Here is a 27,382-nt window from a genome sequence, read left to right on the forward strand (position 1 = left end):
GCTGTATTCCCTCAACCAGAAGGGTCCATTAGTCTGTTTTCATACTGTTATAAAGAACTACCGGAAACTGGGTAATTTATGAAGAAAAGAGGTTTAATTGACTCACAGTTCTGCAGGCTGTACAGGAAGGATGGCTAGGGAGGCCTCAGGAAACTGACAATCATGGCAGAAGGCGAAGGGGAAGCAGGCACGTCTGGCCATGGTGGAGCAGGAGAGACAGAGAGAGTGAAGAGGGAGGTACTGCATGCTTTTAAACAACCAAATCCCATGAGCCCTCACTCACTATCATGAGAACAGCAAGCGGGGAAGTCGGCCCCCATAAGGCAATCACCTTCCACCAGGTTTCTCCCTCAACACTGGGAATTACAATTTGACATGCGATTTGGGTGGGGATACATAGCTGAACCATATCAACGGTAGTTCAACCACGAGATTGATTGACTGAGATGGAGTCCCACTCTGTTACCTAGGCTGGAGTGCAGTGGCACAATCTTGGCTCACTGCAACCTCTGCCTCCCAGGTTCAAGCAATTCTCCTGCCTCGGCCTCCCGAGTAGCTGGGACTACAGCATACGCTACCATGCCTGGCTAATTTTTGTATTTTTAGTAGAGACGGGGCTTCACCAAGTTTGCCAGGCTGGTCTTGAACTCCTGACCTCATGATCAGCCTGTCCTGGCTTTTCTTTTGCTGGAATTACAGGCATGAGCCACTGCACCCGGCCAACCACTGAGATTTAGAAGGCAGTCGAGTCCACTATACCACACCTCACCTGGTTTCTTCCTCTGATGGGGCCCCTCGTGGCCACTGTTCTGTTACTTTTCGGTCCTATTTATTTAAATGGATGGTGAGCTGTCTGCCCTCCAGGCTCCAACACTTCCATCTTCAGCTTGTATTACAACAATACCAGCCCTTCAAGCTACTCCAGGTGACCCCAGAACTCATTTAAACTCAGAAGCTCAAGAGTTTCATTCCTCTCACTTTCCTCTCACTTTAGGGGACTCAGTGCCCCTGGTCAGCATGAAGTCAGTACGGAAACATGACCTCCATCCCTAATCCCTCAACAATGAAGAGTGGAAGGTGTAGGCAAGAGGGTGGGGGCACGGTTTGTAAATCTGTAACTGCATCAGACCAAATCTAGTTCAACTTTTTTTTTTTTTTTGACGGAGTTCGCTCTCGTCACTCAGGCTGGAGTGCAATGGCACAATCTCAGCTCACTGCAACCTCCACCTCCTAGGTTCAAGCGATTCTGCTGCCTCAGCCTCCGGAATAGCTGGGATTAGCAGGGTACTCACCATTTTGACCAGGCTGGTCTTGAACTCCTGACCTCAGGTGATCCACCTGCGTAGGCCTCCCAAAGTGCTGGAATTACAGGCATGAGTCACTGCACCTGGCTCAGTTCAACTTTTATGTAATGAAGTTGTCAGTTGCTTTTCAATTGCCATGGACCCGCAGGTTAAAGGTCATGTACCCTGTGCATTCTCAGGTTAACCAAGCATGCCACCACAGAGTGGAAACTAAGAGCTCAGCCTGAAGAGCTGGGACCGATTTAAGAATCGGACACCCCATGGCAGGAGCCAGGATCCAATCAGATTGAGTTCTGGTGTCCCCCATGGCAGGATCCAGTCAGATCACACAGCCCAGCATGACTTTATTGCAAGATCCAATCAAATCACACCTCATTACCATATGCTTATAAAACCTGACACAGCCCCCAGTTGTGTAAGGGAGATCTATTTCCATGTGTGGCGTGTGTGCATGTGATGTGTGTGCATGTGTGGTGTGAGCGCATGTGTGGTGTGAGCACATGTGTGGTGTGAGTGCCTGTATGGTGTGTGCACATGTGTGGTGTGTGTGCAGGTGTGTGTGTGCATGTGTGGTGTGAGTGCACTGGTGTGTGTGCATGTGTGGTGTGTGTGCACGTGTGGTGTGAGTGCATGTGTGGTGTGTGTGCATGTGTGGTGTGAGTGCACTGGTGTGAGCGCATGTGTGGTGTGTGCATGTGTGGTGTGAGTGCATGTGTGCTGTGCATGTGTGGTGTGTGTGCATGTGTGGTGTGAGTGCATGTGTGGTGTGTGTGCATGTGTGGTATGTGTGGATGTGTGGTGTGTGTGCATGTGTGGTATGTGCGCATGTGTGGTGTGAGTGCATTGGTGTGAGTGCATGTGTGGTGTGTGTGCATGTGTGGTGTGAGTGCATGTGTGCTGTGCATGTGTGCTGTGCATGTGTGCTGTACATGTGTGGTATGTGTGCATGTGTGGTATGTGTGCATGGGTGGTGTGAGTGCATGGGTGGTGTGAGTGCATGTGTGGTGTGTGTGTATGTGTGGTGTGTGTGCATATGTGGTGTGAGTGCATGTGTGGTGTATGTGCACGTGATGGAGATGAAGGGGACTGGGTGGGTGAGTGGGGACAAGCTTTAAGGTTTTAAACTCAGGGCAGTTAGTAGTGTGAAAGAACATGTAATTCCTCCCACTTCTAGTAGGTACAATATACTCTGAGTTTCCTCTCAGGAGGTTGCTAGCTATGTGTATTCAGATGGAGGTTACGAACACAAAATCTAATTCAATCTTAAATATAATTGAGAAACTGTAATTCTCACATAAACTTAAGAGTCTTGCTTAAAACGTCCTAATAGAAAACATGCTTGGCATTGGACAGTTCACAGCAATGACACTGATACAACTCTGCCACAGACAGACAATACAGATCACTGCCCTTGAGTGCAGTGACCTGTTCCCACATGATACAGTCAGTTCTTATGAGGAGAAACAGTTAAATAAATAACCTACTAGATGTGATGGAGATGCCACTATGATGCCCAGTTCTTTAAACAAAGAAGCGTCATCCGGACTTTGAAAATGGCAAAAGGTGTTTGGGGAGGGGGTAGCGGGGGTTATTTGAGCACAGGTGGTGAAAAGAGCAAGAAAAATATTGACACAGTGGAAAAGAAACTAAACACTTCCCACTTTACATTACAGTATCTGTCCTAAAGAAGATGATATAAAACAAGAATCCAGAGCTTTGTAACTGGAGTGCCACAAGTAGCTGCCATCTCAGTAACCATGTCAACCGTTACTCACAAAGTACTCATCCTCATTTGCTTATGAAAAGGAAAGCACTCAAATCCTTCTTATACATCAGCGGTCAGGTAAACAGCAGATATCTGGGCCATGAGGGCAGCCCATAATACCATAATATACATCTAAAAAAAATTTGCCTCCCTACCTTTCGGCAGCGAGGATTAGGACAGCTGAACCTCTTCACATCACTGTCCAACAGAGCAGGAAAGCTACAGGAGGGGCACCTACAGTCAGAACAGCAGAAGTGACATTACTTCAAACATTAAAGACTGACTTGGTTCCACCTCCATGTGGCTGTTCATATGAAGATGGAGTTTTGAGCTGGACATTCATATCCCCTTTATACTTGTTAAGTTTTCCTGAAAACACAGATTGAGCCTCTTCTTTGTGCTGGCTCTTATCAGGAAACATAAACACCACCTGCGGTCCTGACTCACTATAAACCACTCAATAAACACATCTCAATCTCAATGAGAACTCCTTGCATATATCGATTTCCCTCCAGCCCAGGGCACCATGATTGTATCTACGGGCCAGAAGATCGGGGGTGCCAAGACATGTAGACAGAAGTTTGAGCTGCAGGCCGGGCGCAGTGGCCCACACCTGTAGTCCCTGCACTTTGGGAGGCCATGGTGGGCGGATCACTTGAGGTCAGGAGTTTGAGACCAGCCTGGTCAACATGGCAAAACCCTGTCTCTATCAAAAAAACAAACAAACAAAAAAGTTGGACATGGTGGCACACACCTGTAATCCAGGCTACTCGGGAGACTGAGGCATGAGAACTGCTTGAACTTGGGAGGCGGAGGTTGTAGTGAGCCGAGACTGCGCCACTGCACTCCAGCCTGGGTGACAGAGTGAGATTCCATCTCAAAAAAAAAAAAAAAAAAAAAAAAAAAAAAAAGAAAAAAATTTGAGCTGCAGAGTTTTCCATTAACAAAATTACTGGTTACTCAATGGTTTCAAGGTGTTAAAAAATAAAAATAAATAAATAAAATCATTGATAATCTTATTTCTCAGCAAGAAATGCCAAAAAACCTGGAAGACATACTCAATTTTCATCATCTGACACAAGTGCCCAGGTAGTTTTCACAATGGGGAAAGGTTGGCAGATGGCACGCTCTGCCTGAGAACGAACCCGACAAGCTCATCGGTGTGGGCTGCTGCAACCTCCTCCTCGGCTTTTCGTTCATAGTACTTATATAGGATGGTCTGGGGGAGCACCTTCTCCAGCTCACTGGTTGGGAACGAACACGTGCAGCTGCCTTCCATGCAGCTGAGCTCCGACTAGAAAAAGGTGAACAGGCAAAGAAGAAAAAAATCAACACCGTTTATAGAAAAATAAAAAGCGTCAGTGGTTAAAAACATAGATCCTGAGACAGTAGAGCAAAGATCTCTCTGAGAAATCACAATTAAATCACGAAAACCATGAAACAAAAATCCAGTACATCTTTGATATCACTAGAGGATCTCTATTAGCCCAAATCACAATCCACAGAGGTTGAAAGTGGAGGAAGGGTAAATGGCTTAGCAGACCAGACAGAGAAGCCCATAGCTTAGGGTCTGAAAAGGAGATGCTGGGGAGAAGTTGGTCCCCTCTACAGATGTTAGAAAGCTGGAGACCCTCTGGAAAGCAGAGCTGAGTGGTGGGGAGGGGTGGGGACTCAAAGTAATAAACTGAAAACAAGGAGATGGGTGGAGCCTGTAGTTCCTACCCCCTTCAGAAGGAACTGGCTGACTCTGAGAGAAATGAGGAAGATCTGAACAGCTGGACCACAAGGCTCTGGCCTGGGAACCAGTCAGAGAGGAGAGCAGAGCTGAGGGGCTCTGACTTGAGGAGAACAAGTCAGGGTCTGAAATGAAGTCTGCATAATGAACAGAGAATTCTCCAGCTCCTTCCTCCCACTCAGTTTCAGAATGCTGGAAAATGGGCTCACACCCACTAGGCAGGAGGCAGACTGAATCACCCCAGGGAAGAGACTTAAGGGCCATTCAGGTTTATAATATAAAAGCTAACTGGCTCCCAGGCACCTAGAGTCAAACCTACTGTTCTATAAGCCCCACTATTCACACAGCTTTCCAACAGCTCTTTAACATGAACAAAGAGTGTCAGACATGAGGAATGCGTCCCACATGAATGAAAGACAGACACCAAAGAAAACAAATGGAAAAACACATCCTAAAAATAACTAGCTAAAATTTATGAGGCATTTACCATGTGTCAAATAGTAAGTTTATTAAATTCATGACCTCATTTAGCTTTCAAAACAATGCCATGATTATTTCCATTTTACAGAGGAAGAAACTGAGGCTTAAGGTATTTAATTTGCTCAAGATCACAGAGCTGGTATGGCTGACGGGGGGCATGGCCCAATGCATTCTGCTTGACTCCAAAGGTCATGCTCTTTGAAAAAACAGAAACTTTATTTATTTATTAATTTTTCTGAGACAGAGTCTTGCCCTGTCCCCAAGGCTGGAGTGCAGTGGTGCGATCTCGGCTCACTCAGCCTCCTGAGTAGCTGGATTACAGGCACCCACCATCACACCTGGCAAATTTTTGTATTTTTAGAGCAGATTGGGTTTCACCATGTTGGCCAGGCTGGTCTTAAACTCCTGACCTCATGATCTGCCCAACTCAGCCTCCCAAAGTGCTGGGATTACAGGCATGAGCCACCGCACCTGGCCTATGTCTTTTTCTTTTTTTGAGATGCAGTTTCCCTCTTGTTGCCCAGGCTGGACAGCAACGGCACAATCTGAGCTCACCACAACCTGTGCCTCCCGGATTCAACCAATTCTCCTGCCTCAGCCTTCCCAGTAGCTGAGATTATAGGCACGCGCCACCAGGCCTGGCTAATTTTGTATTTTTAGTAGAGACGGGGTTTCTCCATGTTGGTCAGGCTGGTCTTGAACTCCTGACCTCAGGTGATCCGCCCACCTTGGCCTCCCAAAGTGCTGGTATTACAGGCATGAGCCACCATGCCCGGCCCCTAATGTTAACATCTTATGTCAAAACCAGGAAGTTGACAGTGGTCTGCTACCATTAATGGGACCAGGCTTTCCACTCATATCTTCTCTTCTGGCCCAGGATTCCACAAGGCATCTAGTCGTCATGTCTCCTCAATCTCTTCCAACCTGAGTTTCGCAGTATTTCTTGGTCTTTTACAGCCCTGACACTTTTGAAAAGTACTGGCCAGTAAGTTTGTAGAGTGTCTCTCAATTTGATTTGTCTCATGATTAGACCTAAGTTAGGCACTTTTTGGCAAGTTCTCAGCATACGCCAGACAGATGTCAATGTGTCTTATGTATGGTTGGGGATGTAAAAAGCCCCCCAGCTTTTTGAGATGGGGTCTTACTCTGTTGCCCAGGTTGAAATGCAGTGGCTCCCACCTCAGCCTCCTGAGTAGCTTGACTACAGGTGTGAGCCACCATGCCCAGGTAATTTTTGTATTTTTTGTAGAGACGGGGTTTCACCATGTTGACTAGCTGGTCTCAAACTCTTGACCTTAGGTGATCCACCTGCCTCAGCCTCCCAAAGTGCTAGGATTACAGGCGTGAGCCACCGCGCCCGGGCAAAAAGTCATATGCTTAATCACTGTGTTAGATTTCTATTGCTGCTGGAACAAAATATCACAAACTTAGTGGTGTAAAACAATGTAAAATTCCCATACTGTGTTTGTTATGCTGGTGTCCAGAGAAACTGACTTTGGAGAGAGAAATATGATCTTGTGTAAAGTAAGTTATGTTATTTTAACATATATTTAATCCAATAGGCTGCAAGGTTCTCTCTTTCGGAGGTAAGCTTCCCTCTGATTATGAATAGGAAGATGAGTGAAGCGGGTGCTCCTCTGTAGCTAGGCATGGGGACGTGGAAGAATTCTACTGCTACCTGAAAAGAAATCTGCTGTGCTTAGAGAACCCACATAATCACACACAACAGGTAATGCACACATAAGCACACCAGCAGAATTCCACCTCACCCTGAAAGAGGCACTTACACTTATCTATCAACATGGTCTTCTTAGACTCCAGGAATGTGTCCTACATACATGGGACATATTACACAGTTCTTACCTTTCCAGATCCAAAGACTGCCTCTTGGGTGTATCTGAACAAGTGAGCATCTGTGCACTGCGTCAGCTCCTCGAATGGAAATTCCCCATAGCAGCAGCGACACTCAATCAGCTGGCCGTCCTGTAGGCAGTCAAGAAACACATATGAAATGTCCTGCACTTAAGCAGAGGGGGAGCCTTGTCTCCCATCCTCATCTCTCTCCCACCCCCCCACAAATTCTGAGGTAAAAAGCAACCCATTTTAGGGGCCATAAAACAATGATATGCTGTTTCACGCTATATAAATTCAGCTCAAGATACTAGCACAATAGTAATCCATACCTAAACCAGCGACGTTTTCATGGGTTTTGTCTGGTATTCTTTAGAGTAATTCTTTGTATAAAGTTATCATATTTGATATGCATCCCATGGTGCAAAGGGAACTAGAACATCTGCACTCAGATGCTAATGTGATTATAAAAAGCAAAGATAAGGGGCACGAGAGATGTTACCCAAAATGCTTTCAAAAGTTTAATTTTGTTCTTGTCATAAAGAGTGTGAACGGGTCATATCCAAGTCTGAGCTTTATTTTAAGGGACTATTGAAGCTATAACTAAAGCAGCAACCTCAAGTAATGTACCAGGCTATTGACTCCTTTTATTAACTATATCAACTGATCCAATCACCAACTCATTCTTTTTTTTTTTGAGACGGAGTCTTACTCTGTTGCCCAGGCTGGAGTGCAGTGGTACGATCTTGGCTCACTGCAACCTCTACATCTCAGGTTCAAGTGATTCTCCTGTTTCAGCCTCCCGAGTAGTGGGGGTTACAGGCGCCTGCCACTATGCCCAGCTAATTTTTTGTATTTTTAGTAGAGACAGGGTTTCACCATGTTGGCCAGGCTGGTCTCGAACCTTGTGATTTGCCCACCTTGGCCTCCCAAAGTGCTGGGATTACAGGCATGAGCCACTGCATCCAGTTCCATTCTTTTATTTATTTATTTTTTATTTTTATTAGAAATGGGGTGTTTCTATGTTGACCAGGTTGGTCTTGAACTCCTGGGCTCAAACAATCCTCCCATGTCAGCCTCTCAAAGCGCTGAGATTACAGGCACGAGACAGGGTGCCCGGCCACTAACCCATTCTTAATGCCACATTAGAAAAGGTCACTAGCTGGGCGTAGTGGCTCACACCTGTTCCCAGTACTTTGGGAGGCTGAGATGGGTGGATCACCTGAGGTAAGGAGTTTGAGATCAGCCTGGCCAACATGGTGAAACTCCGTGTCTACTAAAAATACAAAAATTAGCTGGACATGGTGGCACATGCCTGTAGTTCCAGGTACTCGGGAGGCTGAGACAGGAAAATCGCTTGAACCCAGGAGGCAGAGGTTGCAGTGAGCCAAGAAAGCGTCACTGCACTTCAACCTCGGTGACAGAGCAAGACGCTGTTTGGAAAAAAAAAAAAAAAAAAAGAAAAAGAAAACTCACTGTATGAGGGCGGCAGACACCATACAGAAACCCATCTTGCCCTGAGGTTAGACATATCTCTTTCTTTTAACTCTAAAGTGATATCTAAGTTGTAAACTTTCCTTTATGAGTCTATCTAATGAACGTCAGGTAATGATTTTTAACGGGAACATCTATTATCTCCCTTCAATTCTGATTCAGTGTGATATAAGAGTGACTACATTAGATCATGTATCTGACTATAACTTGGCTGAACTGCAAACTCGGCAAATCAACAGGAGGTTATCCAAAAACAAATTTGCCATCAAAAATGCTGACAAAACATAGTAAGAGAAAACAGCCCATGAAAATATCCAGAATAAACAAAGTGAGATTTCAAACTACCTTTTGATACTATTCTTCATTCATCTGCAGGGCAAGCTAAGTCTTCATGCTGAAGAACAGAAAAAGCACACACTCAGACACAAATTTAGTAAAAATGACATTAACCATTTAGTATTCATTTCCATAAACATAACTCCAGTATTGTGATCTCTTCGATTACACAGTTTAGCAGTTCAAAAAGTTACCTATGAATAAACTGTAAGTGGACGAGAGAGCTAGAAAATACAGGACAATTTTTCTTCAGTATGACTCAAAATGTAGAATAAATAAGGGAAAAGGTTGACACATAAAACACTTTGAATAGCAAAGAATAGCATCAACAAAAACAAACTGAACAAATAAAAACTAAGTTTGGCTGGGTGGGATGGCTCATGCCTGTAATCCCAGCACTTTGGGAGGCTGAGGCAGGCAGATCACATGAGATTAAAAGTTTGAGCCCAGCCTGACCAACATGGAGATACCCCGTCTCTACTAAAAATACAAAATCGGCTGGGCATGGTGGTGTACACCTGTAATCCCAGCTACTTGGGAGGCTGAGGCAGGAAGATCACTTGAACCCGGAAGGCAGAGGTTGCAGTGAGCTGAGATCGCCCTGTTGCACCCTAGCCTGGGCAACAAGAGTGATACTCCGTCTCAAAAAACAAACAAACAAACGAAAACTATGTTTGACAATAGACTTCATTGGTGAGGCTGTGTGGTAGTAGGCACCCTTACACATTACTGGTGAAAATGCAAAGCAGGACAACCACACTGGCGGGACACTGGCACAGAGTCATCAATGCCACTTCCAAGAGTCTAGCCCAAAGATGCACCTGGGCAGAAACAGGGAATGATGTATGTATAAACTTATCATGGCGCTATTTATTATCACGAAAACCTGGAAACAACCCTAAACGTCTATCAACAGGGGAATGACTGAATAAACTGTGGTATTACATAAAATGGTATACCAGCCAGTTTCAAAAAGGAAAGAGAAAAATCCCTATGAATTGCCATAGAGTGATTGCCAGGATGCATGGTTAAACGAAAAATGCAGTCACAGAAGAGTCTGCCACCATTTGGGATTACATTAAATTATTTGTGAGACAGTGTCTCACTCTGTCGCCCAGGTTGGAGTGCAGTGGTGTGATCCTGGCTCACTGCAACCTCAACCTCCCAGGCGCAAGAGATTCTCCCGCCTCAGCTTCCCGAGTGGCTGGGACTACAGGTGTGAGTTAATATGCCTGGAAAACTCTGCTACTATCTGGAAAAGAAAGATGGGTAAATAAAAATATACATATTTGCTTTTCCATAAAATAAGGAAAGATAAACCAAAGACTAACAATAATGGGTATATATAAACAAAGTGGGGGGCCAGGTGCAGTGGCTCACGCCTATAATCCCAGCACTTTGAGAGGCCAAGCTGGATGGATCGCTTGAGGTCAGGAGTTTGAGACCAGCCTAGTCAATGTGGCGAAACCCTGTCTCTACTAAAAATACAAAAATTGGCCAGGCATGGTGCCGTGTGCCCGTAATCCCAGCTACTCAGGAGGCTGAGGCAGGAGAATCCCTTGAACCCAGGAGTCAGAGGTTGCAGTGAGCCGAGATCCTGCCACTGCACTTCCAGCCTGGGTGACAGAGTGAGACTCCGTCTCAAAAAACAAACAAAGGAAAGTGGGAGAAAAGGACAGCACAAAAGCTAGATTTTTCTGAATGTTCCTTGTTTTATAGTTTTGATTTCAGAACTAAATTTTTTTTTTTACAAAATTAGTTAAAAAAACAAAACCAATTCTCTAAAAGTTCAAAATAAACAGAAAGAAATAAACTTTTTTTTTTGAAACAGTCTTGCTTTGTTGCCCAGGCTGGAGTGCAGTGGCATGATTTTGGCTCACTGCAACCAACCTTGACCTCCCAGGTTCAAGCGATTCTCGTGCCTCAGCCTCCCAAGTAGCTGGGATTACAGGCATGTCCCACCATGCCCAGCTAATTTTTGTATTTTTAGTAGAGACAGAGTTTTGCCATGTTGGCCAGGCTGGTCTTGAACTCCTGGCCTCAAGTGATCGGCTGCCTTGGCCTCCCAAAGTGCTGGGATTACACACATAAGCCACCATGCCTAGCCAGAAACAAATAAACTTGTTTATCAAGTTAATGGCACAAGCACCAAGACTTACTTCAAGTGACTTTAAGATATTTGAATTTTATATTCTCAGATATAATCTGACAATAATGTTATTAAGAACCAAGACTTTTAGCATCAGAGAAAAGAAAACAAAGTTAGCAGGGCATGGTGGTGCGTGCCTATAACCCCAACAATTTTGGTGGCTGAGTCGGGAGGATGGCTTGACGCCAGAAGTTCAAGACCAGCCTGGACAACATGGGGAAATCCAGGCTGTACAAAAAAAAAAAAAAAAAAGAAAAAAAGTGCTGGGATTATAGGCGTGAGCCACTGCACCTGGCCCCCGACTTTGTTTATATATAACCATTATTGTTAGTCTTTGGTTTATCTTTCCTTATTTTATGGAAAAATACTTAATCTAATAAGATTGGTGATATTAATGAATGTCATTCTGTAACAGATTAAGATAATAAATTCTAATTTCTGCTTAAAATCTAGAATTTTGGTCAAAAATAATCACTTCATTCATTTTTGAGAAAATGCCTGCCAAATACCTAATTTTGAATAATCACAGTTTTTCTGTCACTTTTTTCCAAGTAAAAAGTGGCCAGTGCAGCTGCTTTGCGTCTCAATTGCACAAGCACTCTCCTCATACCTGGATATAAGACAAGCTTCATATTCTGGGATGTGGAGGAAGCACTTTATGAAGACTTCATTTTATTACACAGAATATTGAAAAGATGTTTTCAAGGGTCAAAATTTGGTAAAATAATTTTTACTGCTTTATCAAAGACATTTTTAGGTGAAACTGGTGTGTCTTAAAAATGTAAGCTCATGGTGGTGAAGAAAACAAAGATTATGAGGATGGCTCTATGCCACTGGTCTGATTTATGCCAAGGAACCAATGCTTTGCTTCTGCTGGTACAAATTCAATATGGTGAAAAAGCAAATACAGCTGACCTTGATCAACAGAGGTGTGAACTGTGGGGACCCACTTATGTGCTCGTTTTCTTCTGCTTCTGCCCCGAGACAGCAAAACCAGCACACCCCTCCTCCTCAGCCTACTCAACGTGAAGACCATGAAGATAAAGACCTTCTCATGATGATCCACAGTACCATTTAATGAATACTAAACATATTTTCCTTATCATTTTCTTAATAACATTTTCTTTTCTCTAGCTTACCTTATTGTAAGAATACAGCATGTAATACACAAAACATACCAAACATGTTCATCGACTGTTATGGGTAAGGCTTCCTGTCAACAGCAGGCTGTTCACAGTGAAGTTTTGGGGCAATCAAACATTATATGCAGACTTTCAACTGCACAGGGGGAAGCACTCCTAACTCTCATGTTGTTCAAGGGTCACTGTAATGTCTTAGTATAGTTATAAGAGGTTTGACCTCGTAGACCCCCAAGAGAGTCTTGGGAAACCCAGGGATCTCTGGGTCACACTTTGGGAGCCACTGGTTTAGAAGATACTTATTAAACAATCAATATATACACTCCAGCTGACTTGCACATTTGATACTGTATTTAGAAAAATCAAAGGGTGAAATGGAACCGAGGCTGAGGGAGGAGGTGAAACAGATACACTAAGCTCCAATTAAAATTTTCTAACATAAAGCTGATTTATGAAACCACAAACATAAGTATTATGACAAAACCCAGGTTTTTTCTTTTAAAAATTTTGCATATATCCAAATTCATCACTCTGAAGAAAAGGGAAATCTTAAAAGACAGTTTTGTACTAACTAAACCCTAACAGCAAACCAGAATCCCGGAAACATACCCCAAGACCAGAGCACATCTTCCTACCTCTGCCATCTCTTTGATTTTCTGCTCATAGAACTCCTGCTCTTGTTGCACAGCTGGAAGGAGAGCACGCCGGTCATAGGACCTACAATGTCGTCGCTTATTTTCAAAACAGAAGATCCTCTTTTCTATTTTTATGTCACCTAGAAGATATACGACAATGCAAAAGCATGCAGACAACTGTGTGTTAGGAATCTGGGCCAGCCATGTCCATTCTTCCCGGCCTCATCCTCCCTCTTCTCTCTGGCGGTTCGTTTCATGACTTCTCTATCACACTCTACCATTTGGGAAGACTGGGCTTCTTACCATTTGCCAACCTACTATCCATTTTTTGACCTTTCTGGTTCTTTCCCTCTGTTTATGCTCCATTGGAAGGCATCTCCTATTCTGTCACTAGTGTACTATGTGAATGTACCACAATTTATTATCTATTTCACTACTGAGGACATTTGGGTTTACTGTTTCGGGTTAATCTGAATAGTGCTGCTTATAGCCATGTGTTGGTGAATGTATGTCCGCAATTTAGCTGGGAATTGCTAGATCATGGGATAGGGTTACTTCCAGCTTTAGAAAATAATGCCAGTATTCCAAAGTGGTTGTACCAGTTTACACCCTTCCTCCATCAGCAATGCATGTGAGTTCCAGTCTCTCCCACGTCCTTACAACACCTATCATCGGTTTTTAATTTTAGCCATTCTGATGGGTGCAAATGTGCCATATGTTTTTCAACCATTTTTATTTTGAAAGCATTCAAATATATAAGGGGTGGAAGGAATAGTACCTAGATTCACCACAATATATTATAACATGAGAATAAAAGAAAGCAGAATGACAAATATCAGACATATAATTGATCTGTTTAGGTTCTGTATTTCTTTTGCTGATTTGGCAAATTATGATTTTCTTTTTGGAGACAGAGCCCCACTCTGTTGCTCAGGCTGGAGTGCAGTGGCACATTCATAGATCACTGCAGCCTCGACTCCTGGGCTCAGGTGATCCTCCCGCCTCAGCCTCCTAAGGAGGTGGGACTATAAAGGCAGATGCCACAACGCCCAGTTAATTTTTTTGTATTTTTTTAGAGATGGGATTTTTCCCGTGTTGTCCAGGCTGGTCTTGAAGTCCTGCGCTCAAACCATCCGCCAGTCTTGGCCTCCCAACCACCAGCCTTGGCCTCCCAAAGTGCTGGGATTACAGGTGTGAGCCACAATGCCTGACCAATTTATATTTTCCTAGAAAACTTTATCTCATCCAGATTTTCAATGTACTCTTGTCTTTTCTTGGTAATCTCTTGATTTTAACATTTACTATCTGGTTCCTAATACATTTTATTTTGATTCTCCTTTTCTCTTGCTCATTCTCACATTTTTTTTAATTCAAACTTTTTCTTCAGAAAACCAGTTTTTGGGGCCAGGCGCAGTGGCTCACGCCTGTAATCCCAGCACTTTGGGAGGCCAAGGAGGGCACATCATCTGAGGTGAGGAGTTCAAGACCAACCTGTACAACATGGTGAAATCCCGTCTCTACTAAAAATACAAAAATTAGCCAGGCGTGATGGCACACACACCTGTAATTAATCCCAGCTACCTGAGAGGCTGAGGCAGGAGAACTGCTTGAGCTTGGGAAGCAGACTCCATCTCAAAATTAAAAACAAAACAAAACCAGTTTTTGGTATTATGAGAATAGAAAAGCACATGATTAGAGAGTAAGCTTTGAAGCCAGATTCCCAGCTCGGTTACTCGCTAGCTGTGTAACATGTGCCAAGTTACTTAACCTCTCTGTGTTTCAGTATTTTTTCTACAAAATGATAATAATGGCACATACATCTCATAAGGTTATTTGAAACATAAACGAATTAATCCATTAAAGCACTTAGAAAAGTGACTGGTACATATTAAGTGCTAAATAAATGTTAGTTATTATAATTATCAATGCTACAAATTAAAAAATTCCACCCTCTATTATTTCTTTTGTCTTTACTCAGTTCTTTTTGTAGTTTATCATGTTAAAGTAGTAAGATTTATTTTCAGTCCTTTAATTTTATTTATTTACTTTTTTAGAGACAAGAGTCTTGCTCTGTCACCCAGGCTGGAGTGCAGTGGCGTGATCTTGGCTCACTGCAAACTCTGCCTCCCAGGTTCACGCCATTCTCCAGCCTCAGCCTCCCGAGTAGCCGGGACTACAGGTGCCCACCACCACGCCTGGCTAATTTTTTTGTATTTTTAGTAGAGATGGGGTTTCACTGTGTTAGCCAGGATGGTATCGATCTCCTGACCTTGTGATCCGCCTGCTTCGGCCTCCCAAAGTGCTGGGATTATAGGTGTGAGCCACTGCGCCTGGCCTCAGTCCTTTATTTTTAAAAATAAATGCAATTAAGTCTATACACTTCCCTCTAATTTATTTTCCTGAAGGACCATAAAAAGGACAGAGGAGGGAGAACCCTGTCTCACTCTGAGTCAAGCAATTATAGCCCAAAGAGCAGTGCTTAGATGGAAAACAAACTGAATAGGAAAAAAATGGGATGCCTGGAACAGATAAGGGATTCTTAGCCTGTGTCCTTATAAAAAGCTGTTAAAAAAGGCTAAGTATGAGTCATAGACATTAAACTACTAACATAAATCAAGTGTATTTTTTATCTCATACTTACAGGGTCCTTAAAGATCATCTGATAATTAAATTTAAGACTCAGCATCTAAATTAAAGTGCTATACCTAAAACAAGGGACTGAATCAAATAAAATGAAGTTAACGGGGAAAAATGTGAGATGCAGCGAAACTGAGAGAGTAATATGACCTGACAGCAATGTGGGTGAAAAGAGCAAGGCTGAATGTGAGCAGACCTCATGTGGAGTATGATGTCCAGTCTTCTACACCCCAGCTTTCAAAAAGACCCTGACAAGCTAGAGAAGGGCACGTAGGGACAGGGAGAAGGGCAGTCAGGCTGACAAAGGGGCAACAGCCAGAATCTGTCTCTCCATAGGCAAGAACTACAACCACAGCTGGAAACTTCAGGAAGTACATGCTGACTTAATACAAAGGAAGAACTGTCTAAAAGACGGAGCTGACCAACAAGGGAGTCAACTATCTTGCAAAGTAGCACTTTCTCCACCACTGAAGTCAGAAACAAACGCTGTATGGCTATGTACAAGGATGCCTGTTCTGAACTGTGGGTAAATTTGGCTGAATGAAAAACCACCCGCACAGTGCCCCTAGTTCTACATTCTGCCACAGGCCAGGAGAATGTCATGTCAGCAGGGCACTGCTCCACAGACTGGCTTAGGAACCTCAGGAGTCATAGCCTAAGGGATTTGCTTTTAGATCCTGAAAAGTTCATAGTAAATACAAATACTGCCGGGCACGGTGGCTCACGCCTGTAATCCCAGCACTTTGGGAGGCCAAGGCGGGTGGATCACGAGGTCAGGAGATCGAGACCATCCTGGCTAACATGGTGAAACTCCGTCTCTACTAAAAAATACAAAAAACTAGCTGGGCGTGGTGGCAGGCACCTGTAGTCCCAGCTTCTTGGGAGGCTGAGGCAGGAGAATGGTGTGAACCCAGGAACCAGAGCTTGCAGTGAGCTGAGATTGTGCCATAGCACTCCAGCCTGGGTGACAGAGCAAGACTCTGTCTCCAAAAAAAATAAATAAATAAAAAGCAAATACAAATACTTTCCAGCTTTATATAGTCACCTGAGTTTCCACTTAGTCATACCTGAAATCAAGTGTGGTAATTAAGTGCACACATAACAGAAAGGGATGATCTCTAGAAAAGTTGTAGTAACTCCTTTACTGGGTAGAAGCAACTCAGATAAAATCTGAGTTGTTATAAAACTCAAGTTTACATTTCTGGGGATGAGACCTGAAGTAACCTCTTCGAAAGGGTTTTCAGCAGTTATTTCATCAATAAGAATGACAGAATTTTGGAGAAACATGTGGCTATTGGCCATTCTCTCAGTTGCATAAGTGACCCTCTGCAGTAAGGCCTCATTCATAAGTCTGGGCAGTTTTTACCTAACAACACAGCCAATTCTCATCAAACCTTCAAGACCAGTTTTTTCCCCAAGCTTAACAGCATACTCAAATACTTTCTCACACATGAATTTTCTACCACACAAAATTTTCCTGCCATGGTTTATCTTAAGTAGGAAGAAGGAAGCCAACAAGTGCAGCCACTTTCTGAAAATTTTGATGTGCTTAGAAAATAGTTCCTGTCAGTCACTCCTTGGACTGGCCTGGCCAGATGCTCAGCAGATGGCAGACACCTGTAGCACGGCTTCCTTCACTGACTGTGAAGAAGAAAAGATACAGTTTTGCAGCTACACACTGCCAGCAACACAGTTTACATTACCTTGTTCAAACTTGAAATCGATGTAAGAATACTGGTTCATTTCTTTTCTCTTCTTCCTTTTTCCACCGGTTTCTGGTGATAGCTCCTGACATTTTTTCATGGCATCAGAAAAGGCCTAAAAATTGAGAAAGTGAGAGGTTACTTCTGTAAATGGAAAGTAAGAATACACAAGACAGGCAATCCCCAAATGCCATTTTAACACATCTTCAGCCTTCTTCCCAGCACGGCTAACAACAGGTAGTGGCGGCTGGGTGCGGTGGCTCATGCCTGTAATCCCAAAACTTTGGGAGGCCAAGGCGGGTGGATCCTTTGAGGTCAGGAGTTCAAGACCAGCCTGGCCAACATGGTGAAACTCCATTTGTACTAAAAATACAAAAATTAGCTGGGTATGGTGGTGCACGCCTGTAATCCCAGCTACTCAGGAGGCTGAGGCAGGAGAATGGCTTGAACCCGGGAGGCGGAGATTGCAGTGAGCCAAGACTGCACCACTGCAATCCAGCCTGGGTGAAAGAGTGAGACTATGTCTCAAAACAAAAACAAAAACAAAAGAATAGGCAGTGGTAAATAGGCAGAATTTATTTTCATTTTCTCTGACTTTCATAAACTGGTACAGTGGTGGAAGCAAAACACTTAATGACAGATTAAAGAGTAACTAGGGAAAAGAAAAACTGTTGGCAGGGTGCAGCGGCTCACACCTGTAATCCTAGCACTGTGGGAGGCTGAGGGGGATGGATCGCTTGAGCTTAGGAGTTCAAGGCTAGCCTGGGCAACATGGGGACACCCCATCTCTACTAAAAATACAAAAAGACAGCTGGGAGTGGTGGTCCACAGCTGTGGTCCCAGGTACTCAGAGGCTAAGGTAGGACAATCACTTGAGCCTGAGAGGCAGGGTTGCAGTGAGCCATGATTGTGCCACTACACTCCATCCTAGGTAACACAGGAGACCCAGTCTCAAATAAAACAAAACTGTCCAAGCTCTCCTTGAATAAGTACAGGTTAAATCACACAATGGGCTGGTGAGTTCCATTCTGTAGGTAAATCTCCATGTTGTTTCTCTGGTTAATGCTCCTCTTTACTCTCCCCTAACCTGCTTCCCCCACACTCTTCTCTGCGTGTACCTATATCCACCCCACCCTTGGACAGGATGCTGAAGTATAAAATCCTTCCACTGGTGAGGATCCCTTTTCTTTCCTACCTTCAGCTTCTCCCTCTTAGATTTTGCTTATCAGGATTTAAATGCATTCAAGTCAGGGAGGCTCACGCCCAGGGTGGCTCATGCTTGTAATCCCATCACTTTGGGAGGCTGAGGCAGGTGGATCATCTGAGGTCAGGAGTTTGAGACCAGCCTGGACAACATGGCAAAACCCTGTCTCTACTAAAAATACAAAAAAATTAGCTGGACGTTGTGGCATGCGCCTGTAATCCCAGCTACTTGGGAGGCTGAGGCAGGAGAATCGGTGAACCTGGTAAGCGGAGGTTGCATGAGCTGAGATTGTGTCATTGCACTCCAGCCTAGGCAACAGAGCGTGATTCTGTCTGGAAAAAAAAAAAAAAGTGCTCAAGTCTTTGCCATCCTAAAAAAGGGACAGAGAAGGGGTACCTGATTTGAACAGGAAGGAGGGGTGTGTGAGCTAGGGCCATTCTGCCTGGAAGAGAAGAAGGAAGAGTGGGAACCTTTCAGGAAGACCGGGTGGGACTCCTGAGTGTGGCAGGGGGTAGGAGGCCCTGGGGCTCATGTCCTGTGGCTACGTTGTTAGGGTGCAGGGCAGGCTGGGGTCCAAGCCTGGGCGGCATGAGAAGGGGGGTGGCTATGATGGCAATGTTTGTCTGAAACTCCTGCTGAAACTTAATCCCCAGTGTGGCAGTGTTGAGAAGGTGATCTCATCTCTCTTTCAATGCCAGCCCCTCTTTCTTCTTCCCCTCTTTGTAAAGAAACTTATCAAAGGAGCTGTTTATCTTCTGTTTCACCACCTCACCCTTATGACCACAAGCTTTCCAGCTGTCTCTAATCTGGCATCTACCCTGCCTTTGCACTTACTAATCTATGCTTATTATTGAGTGGCCAAGTCTACAAGTCTACCATCTGCATTTTAGTCCTCATCTTGCACAATCTCTTAGCAGTATTTAATAACAGGCTGGCCATGGTGGCATCCCAGTGCTTTAGGAGGTTGAGGTGGGAGGACAGCCTAAGGTCAGGAGTTCAAGACCATCCTGCACAATCTAGCAAGACCCCATTTCTACAAAAAACAAAATAAAAAGATCATCCAGGTGTGGTGGTATGCACCTATAGTCCTAGCTACATGGGAAGCTGAGGCAGGAGGATGGCTTGAGCCCAGAAGGTCAAGGTTGCAATAAGCCATGATTGTGCCACTGTACTCCAGCCTGGGTAACAGAGAGAGACCCTGTTACTAAACAAGAATAACAATGATGATGATGATGATAATACAGACTGCTCCAGTCTCACAACTTCCTCCTTCCTGTCTGCCTGCCTCCTCCGCTTGCTCTTCACATGTCACCAGTCCTCTCTTCTCACCTGATATCTCTGGGTACCTCATCCTGGCTGGTGAGATTTTCCATATGCTAATGACTCTCAAAGTCCTATCACCATAAAACCCAAGGAGACACACACACACACACACACACACACACACACACACACACACACACACAGAAACCTAAAAACTTTTCTACAGTCTGTATTTTCCAAACTTTTTAGTCCATTCAACCTTCCAGTGAATTATTTTTACTTAGATGTCTCACAGGCCCTTCTCAGCACACTGGCAACCAGTGTTTCCCAGACTGAATTCATGATTATTTCCCTCCAAAGCAGATGTTTATACTAGTTCTCACCCCAACAAATGATACCAACATCTTCCACCAAACTCCTACTTGGGTCTGTGATTAAATGTTCCTTGCTCAGGGAGGCCCTTCTGGAGACCCTTGGTCTACCTTAGGTTGCCTCCTGTTTTACCCTTTCAAAGCCCCTCTATTTTTCTTTCAGTCTTTTTTTGGCCGGGCATGGTGGCTCATGCCAGTAATCCCAGCACTTTGGGAGGCTGAGGCAGGCGTTATCATCTGAGGTTAGGAGTTGCTGACCAGCCTGGCCAACATGGTGAAACCCTATCTTTACTAAAAATACAAAACTCAGCCAGGTGTGGTGGTGAGCATCTGTAGTCCCAGCTACTCAGGAGGCTGACGCAGGAGAATCGCTTGAACTGGGGAGGTAGAGGCTGCAGTGAGCCAAGATCGCGCCATTGCACTCCAGCCTGGGTGACAGAGCGAGACTCCATCTCAAAAAAAAAAAAAGGTGGAAGGGGCTTGGCCTACCTCAGCATGAGCCACAGTCCTCGGCTTGGTTCTTCCCTTCCTACAGGTAAAACCCAATGAGTATTTTAACCACTACGATAATTCCACGTTTGTCCTTTGGACAAAAGAAACATTACAGTGTTTGCTGAGAATCACAAGAATTTCAGTAGAATAGAATTTAATGGCAGTAAGAGCGACCAAGAGGAGTAAGCCAAGGTCTCTGCTAGTGCATGCACTCCTGTTCTGGCCACAGCTACAAAGCGGGCACCGTGTGCTGTCCTTCATGGAAGATGTCTGTGTTACCCACCACGAACCAGCACCCTTCTCACCCTTAACAAAGGCCTTTAAGTGCTATCTATTTTAGGATCCTGGGGGGAAAATGCTAGGAGCTGTCAGTAGCTGCCCATTCTTGTTCCTGGACTCTTTACAGACCTTACGTCCTATCACTGATAACTGAGCCATCTGGGGGATGGATGGTCGTGTGACCTGTCCCAAGTCGGAAAGCAAATCAGGAAGGAGCAGGATTAGAACGCATCTTTCATACTCCTGCGTTCCACAGTAGAATGTATTACCCTCCATGTTTTTATGGTCAAACTAGAGCTTCTCTGCTTCTCATCTATCTATTATTTCTTTTCATTTAGCCCTTCATGACCAGCAAATACCTATTTATTTTCACCCTAACTCCTTAGCAATCATAAACCATCCCAATTTCCACAAGCTGGACTGTTCATTCTGTTATCATGGGAAGATGTAGCCAAGAGGTGTGACCCCAAGAGGAAGACCAAGTAGAGCACCTTTCGGGTGATTGCATAGTGTCCTTTGAGCTTGTGCAGGGCCCACTTGATATCCTGACTACTGAGCATTTTGAAGTCTGCCATGAGGAGGTCAGCAGCTTGGATGAAGCAGCGCTGGTCAAGAGGAGTCAATTTAGAATAGTCAAAAAAGTCTATTTTAGGCAACTGAAACGAGAGAGAAGCATAAAATCAGAGGCCAGGCAGTACATTTCCCATGTAAGTGAAATCATTTTAAGAATTACATGTGTAGAAAAGAATAACGTTTGTTCTAATTACTCTATAAGGAAGTTACCAGCCCTATAAGAGAGATGAGAAAATGGTGGCTCAGAGAGGTTAAACGAACCTGTCTGGAGCCGACAGACTAGTTTTACTAGTTATAACTAGTAAAGAAGTATAGTTGGGGATTTAAACCAATATTTCAGCCATCTTCTTTCCATAACATATTTACAAACAACTATTTTTTTCTATTATAGAATATGTAAGAGATATAATCAAAGAATCTATGGGGAGTTGGAAGATCAAGCAACAGATCTTAATAAAGTTAGTTCTCAACCATACTTTACCATATAATACACTAAATGCCAGTTTGGATCACAAATAATGACAATGATTAAAGTTTTTAAAAACCAAACTCTTTACATCTTGATATGAGATCTGGTTAATTAGATGTATAGTATACACTGTATACAAATCTCACATTAGAAGAAAAAAGATATTCAACTCTAGGTAACGATCTGCATGCTGACGTATTTACAGGGAAGTGTACTGATGTTTTTGCAATTTACTTTGAAATGCATTATAATGAAATGAAACATAACAAAGATGTGCTGATGGACAGACAGAGGACATATGTATGATAAAGAGGACAGAGTAAACTGTTAACTTTCTAGTAGTACCAGTGGTAGGGATATAGGTGATCGACGTAAAATATTTCAACTTTTCTGTAGGTTTGAAAATTTTCATAATAAAATGTTAGTGTCCTGGCCAATTCTTGGAATTTGCTTTGTAGGATTAAAGATATGGAGGATTCGTTTAATTCTTTGTGGGAAAAGGAAGATAAGAATTACAAGGAAAGATAGAAGTTAAAGACAGAATTCAAAGTGGCTCAGAATGGGAGATCGCACTGAAGTATAGACATATTCTGAAATCCTATGTCCCTCTGCTAGTCTTTAAAAACTTGTCCCAACAAAGCACTTTCTTCCCATACAGATAACAACAACAACAACAACAACAACAACAACAACAACAACAAAAAACCAGGGCATTTCCAGGTAGCGACTGCAAAACAAGAACACGACACTTGCCTTTGTCTCATCCTGGCTGGCCAGCAGACTGCTACTGGGATTTATGATGATTCTATCTTCTCTCTTTGGATAATCTGGGTTTTCCAGAAGAAAATTACAAAGTCCGCAAAAACAAATGATGTTACTTTCATACTGCTTCCAAATCCCACACCTGCCCATTGCTTCAAATGCAATGTTTGAAGAATATAGTCCTTAATCACACATTACAACTGGCCTATCAAGAAATTAAGATGTGTGCAGCCCAGAAAAACTAAACAGATAAATAAACAAGTGCATTGAATTCCTATCTTTGTGGAAGAGAAAAAATTTAAAAAGCAATGAACATACTGATTAAGGCAAACTCCTCTGAAGTTTATGTATCAGTTAGGTGTTAATGTAATGAAGTCACTGAAACTATTATTGGTTAAACTTCAAAATTGGAAAATTTGTAAGAAAAGTAGCTATTCTTTGTCAAGAAAACTATGAACAAGTAAGAAGTGGAAAACTATTCACATTTACAGTAAAAAACAGTCTGCTAAGAAATTAAATAAATAAATGAAATATAAAAGATCTTCTGTTAATTCATTAATACTTTTTATACCCCTCTGGTAACATAAATCTCTACAGTAATATAAAGCTCTATGAGCCACTGAGTTATACTCGAGTTTATTTAGCTAGCTGTTAAGCAAGACTGATGAACAGACCATGTTTTCCTACGAACAGACACTCTACACACCAAACCCATTAGCTTTGTCTACTATCATCATGAAATACTTCCAAAGTAAGGATATATAGAGTGAGATAACACACATTGACGTATCACCACCCAGACCCAACAAATGTTAACTATTCAGGCTCTTCACAGCCAAATCAGACAACCACCTTGGAATGACTGCACAGTAGTGAAGACAGAGTGAGTGGGGTACAGCTCTAGCCACATTCAGTAGCAAGGAAGTTCCTTTGCTCAGAGGTTAATGGGGACTTCCCCTTTTCTCTGTTCTTTCTCTTGCTCCAGTAGATTCCTAGGATGAACCCCTAGGTGCTATACCTGCAATTCTCACACACCTCCTTTCCACTGATTCTCTTTTGCCAGATGTCAATAGTAAGGCCTATAATAGTAGGACAGGAGGTCTGGCAGAAAGAGGGCAGAGAAAAAGTGTCCAGCTCTGGCTCCTTTTCTCACCCAGGTGCCAGTGTTTGGGGACTGGTTTGCACAGGTTCGTTTATTCTGCAACCCCCGCCGGGGACCCATATCAAAGTGCTCTCGCTCATCCTGACATCTCACTGCATTTCCTTTTGCCATTACTTCTGGGAGTCCCATACACTTTTTGTCTCTAAGCTCCCCGCTTCCCTACCACCACAGCCTGCCCAGTCTATGGTACACAACACTAGAGGCCCAAAGAGAGCAAAAAAAAGCAGGAAACTCCTCCTATTACAGAGGGAGACAAGAATTCAGAGTACATTTTCCTTTAAAACCATTGTAATCAGTGGTAATTCTCTGTCCTAGAATTCACTGGTGTGCACTGAGGTTATGCAAACCTTTGAAGGCTGACCTGAGAATTAGCCACCAGCAAAAATCCTGTCTGTAGGGAAAGTCCTGAGTTCTAGACAACTCATTACATGTGCATATTTAACGTGGCGACAAACCAGACACGAACTAGCTTTAAAATGGTCTGTGTTCACATGTTTTCTTAAGTACACGATACATAAGTACACCTCTACATGAAATACAGGTGGAACAGCAGATATGATTTCTTGAAAAAACAAACATGTTTGAGAGGTTCATCTCTCCCCAATTCATTTTATATTTTCAACAATACTAAGAACTTCAAACACTGAAATGCTACAGATGCGAAGTTCCACATGGCAGAAATCAGAAGCTCTCACTATAAACTGTAAGAATTCATTTCTAGTTTAATCCCTTCATTATGCTTACCAACAGAACTGTTCTGGAGGTTAAGTGATATTTGGAGGCCCAGAAAATGAAGGACAAAGAAAGGACAGGACAAATGAAGGACAGAAACAAGTGGTAGCCTCTGTTCTAATATCTGCACCCTGGGGCAAAAGCAGTGGGGAAGCCTGTCAGACTTCAATCTGCCCACCTCTTCATATGATGTCACGCTTAAGCTGATTTGACATGCTAGCAGATCTAAAGAGGGCACTCCTGCAAAGTAAGCCAGGCTAGTACTCTAACCTTTTTTTTTTTTTTTTTTTTTTTTGAGATGGAGTCTCGCTTTGTTGCCCAGGCTGGAGTGCAGTGGTGTGATTTCAGCTCACTGCAAGCTCCGCCTCCCAAGTTCATGCCATTCTCCCGCTTCAGCCTCCCGAGTAGGTGGCACTACAGGCACCTGCCACCACGCCTGGCTAATTTTTTGGATTTTTAGTAGAGACGGGGTTTCACCGTGTTAAACAGGATGATCTCGATCTCCTGACCTCGTGATCCGCCCATTTTGGCCTCCCAAAGTGTTGCGATTACAGGCGTGAGCCACCGCACCCAGCTGTACTCCAACCTTTCAACCCTTAGATAGCTGTTGCTGCCTTCATCCAACTGAAGTTGACCCCGTGTGAGTGAAAGGTCTAAGTTAACCAGCCAGAGTAGATTACCTGCCATGTGGTTCTCCACAGGCCCTTCCTGCTTAAAGTGTCCAGATGATTCCATTTGAAGGCCATTTAAAGACACACAAATAAAGCAACTGAGACTGAGCTACAAGAAAATCCCAGGCTGCTCAACCCAGCTTTGGGTCTTATTTCCAGTTTCCATTAACATTTTAGTTTAGTTGTGGAATTAACATTGCCCTAGGAGTCCAGAGACTAATGGAAAGGAAAGCAGTCTCAGGAAAACAAGATTGGCTTGAAAAAAAGCAATACACGGACTGTACATTCCCCTGCTTTTTGGATTTCACAAGAATTTTTATGTGTTTAAGGATCAATATTTGCTTCTGAGTGACACAAAAAGCACAGAGGGTCAGCAAGTCCCTAAAAATAAGTACACGTGTGAGACTCAGGAAGTAGGAGAACAGAACTGTAACAGAAGGTGTCAATTTGATTACATTTTAGTGATTTTTATAGACAATCTTGAAGATATATTTAAACATGATGTTCATTTGCAGAAGGAGAGAAAAACATTGAAGTATACTCAATTTTGATGAGGTTAAATTGTTAAAAAATACTAAAATATGGTATCTGGTATTCAAATCATTGTTCTATAAATGAGCTAAGTTTATACTTTTCTCTATCATTTACATTTTCTGTAATGAATAAACCAGTATTCCATTTCATAGCCAGGAAAACATTAACCAAAAAAAAAAGGAATTCAAAGAGAAGAGAGATGTAAACAATTCACACACAAGGGAAATACAATTAGTAAACAAATATATGAAAAACACAGCCAATTATCAAAGAAACGTCACTTATGCTACTTTATGCCTACCCTAGTTAACTACAAAAAATAACATCATAACTCAGTAATGTCGAAGAGCTGTTAAAGCAATTCACACATTTAAGTTGTTTTAAATGAGTGGAAGTCTACGAGAAAGTTTTCATTGTAAAAATGTAGTCATTGCTGCTCAATTTTCCTGTAAACCTAAAACTGCTCTAAAAAATGAAGCTTAGTAATTTTAAAAAATGTAGTTATTATCATGCCACTTAGAAGCCCAAAAAGAAAGTACTTTAAAAGCTTAGGAGGGAAAAAAATCTCCAACAAACAATTCTGCTGGAAGACAGCAAACATAGCCAACAGGAAGGTGGATGCCAGGGCGTGGGGTAAGTAGAGTTCAGGAGACAAGCAGGAGAATGTTCACAGCTACATTATTTGTGACAGTCAGAACTCAAATCCCTATCAAAAGTAGATGGAAAATTTCATTGCTAAGTGGTATAAATGGAATACCACTTAGCAATGAAAAATATATAAACTATGGTTCTACCCAACATGAATAAACCTCACAAACATAATGCTGAGCGAAAAGAAGTCAGACTCAAAAGACTATAGACTATACAAAATCTTTATGTAGTGTTCAGAGAGGATAGCAATGTTCTATTTCTTGAAGATTTCTGGGTTGTGGTTACATAAATTTTTGGATTGTGATAAATTATTGAGCTGTGCATCTTTAATTTATTTATTTTTCTTTTTTCTTTACGTATATTATAAACACATTGGTATACAATAACCAAGTTTAAAAACTATACACAATAAAGAATATGTGGAAAGCCTTGAGAAGAGTGAGTAACTGGCATGTAAATAACAAAATGGCTTTCTTTCCTCACTGTATGGAAGGTTAAATACCCAGGTAGAGTCTCTCACTGAAAAATAAAAAATGCTTGGGTAATCCAAGCTGGGTGAGGTAACACATGCCTGTAATCCCAGCTATTCGGGAGCTGAGGCAGGAGAATCATCTGAACATGGGAGGCTAAGGTTGCAGTGAGCCAAGATCATGCCATTGCACTCCAGCTTGGGCGACAACGGCAAAACTCCGTCTCAAAAAAAAAAAAGAAACCGGCCGGACGCGGTGGCTCACGCCTGTAATCCCAGCACTTTGGGAGGCCGAGGTGGGCGGATCACAAGGTCAGGAGATAGAGACCACGGTGAAACCCCGTCTCTACTAAAAATACAAAAAATTAGCCGGGTGCGGTTGTGGGCGCCTGTAGTCCCAGCTACTCGGGAGGCTGAGGCAGGAGAATGGCATGAACCCGGGAGGCGGAGCTTGCAGTGAGCCGAGATCACGCCACTGCACTCCAGCCTGGGCGACAGAGCGAGACTCCGTCTCAAAAAAAA

General features: G+C 43.1%; 1 protein-coding gene across 1 annotated transcript; it reads right to left on the minus strand.

The window, feature by feature from the left end:
* Positions 1 to 107: 107 nt before the first annotated feature.
* On the minus strand, positions 108 to 25,836 carry LOC126950502 (E3 ubiquitin-protein ligase RNF216-like). Its single transcript, XM_050784141.1, is given in 11 exon segments — positions 108 to 193; positions 1,293 to 1,359; positions 3,225 to 3,303; positions 4,215 to 4,363; positions 7,148 to 7,267; positions 8,975 to 9,011; positions 9,013 to 9,023; positions 12,889 to 13,028; positions 17,229 to 17,343; positions 21,329 to 21,493; positions 22,633 to 25,836. Coding segments are annotated over 11 exon segments (1,101 nt in total). The 5' UTR covers positions 22,792 to 25,836; the 3' UTR covers positions 108 to 134.
* Positions 25,837 to 27,382: the final 1,546 nt, after the last annotated feature.

Source organism: Macaca thibetana, chromosome 3 (assembly GCF_024542745.1).
Source record: "Macaca thibetana thibetana isolate TM-01 chromosome 3, ASM2454274v1, whole genome shotgun sequence".
NCBI lineage: Eukaryota > Metazoa > Chordata > Mammalia > Primates > Cercopithecidae > Macaca > Macaca thibetana.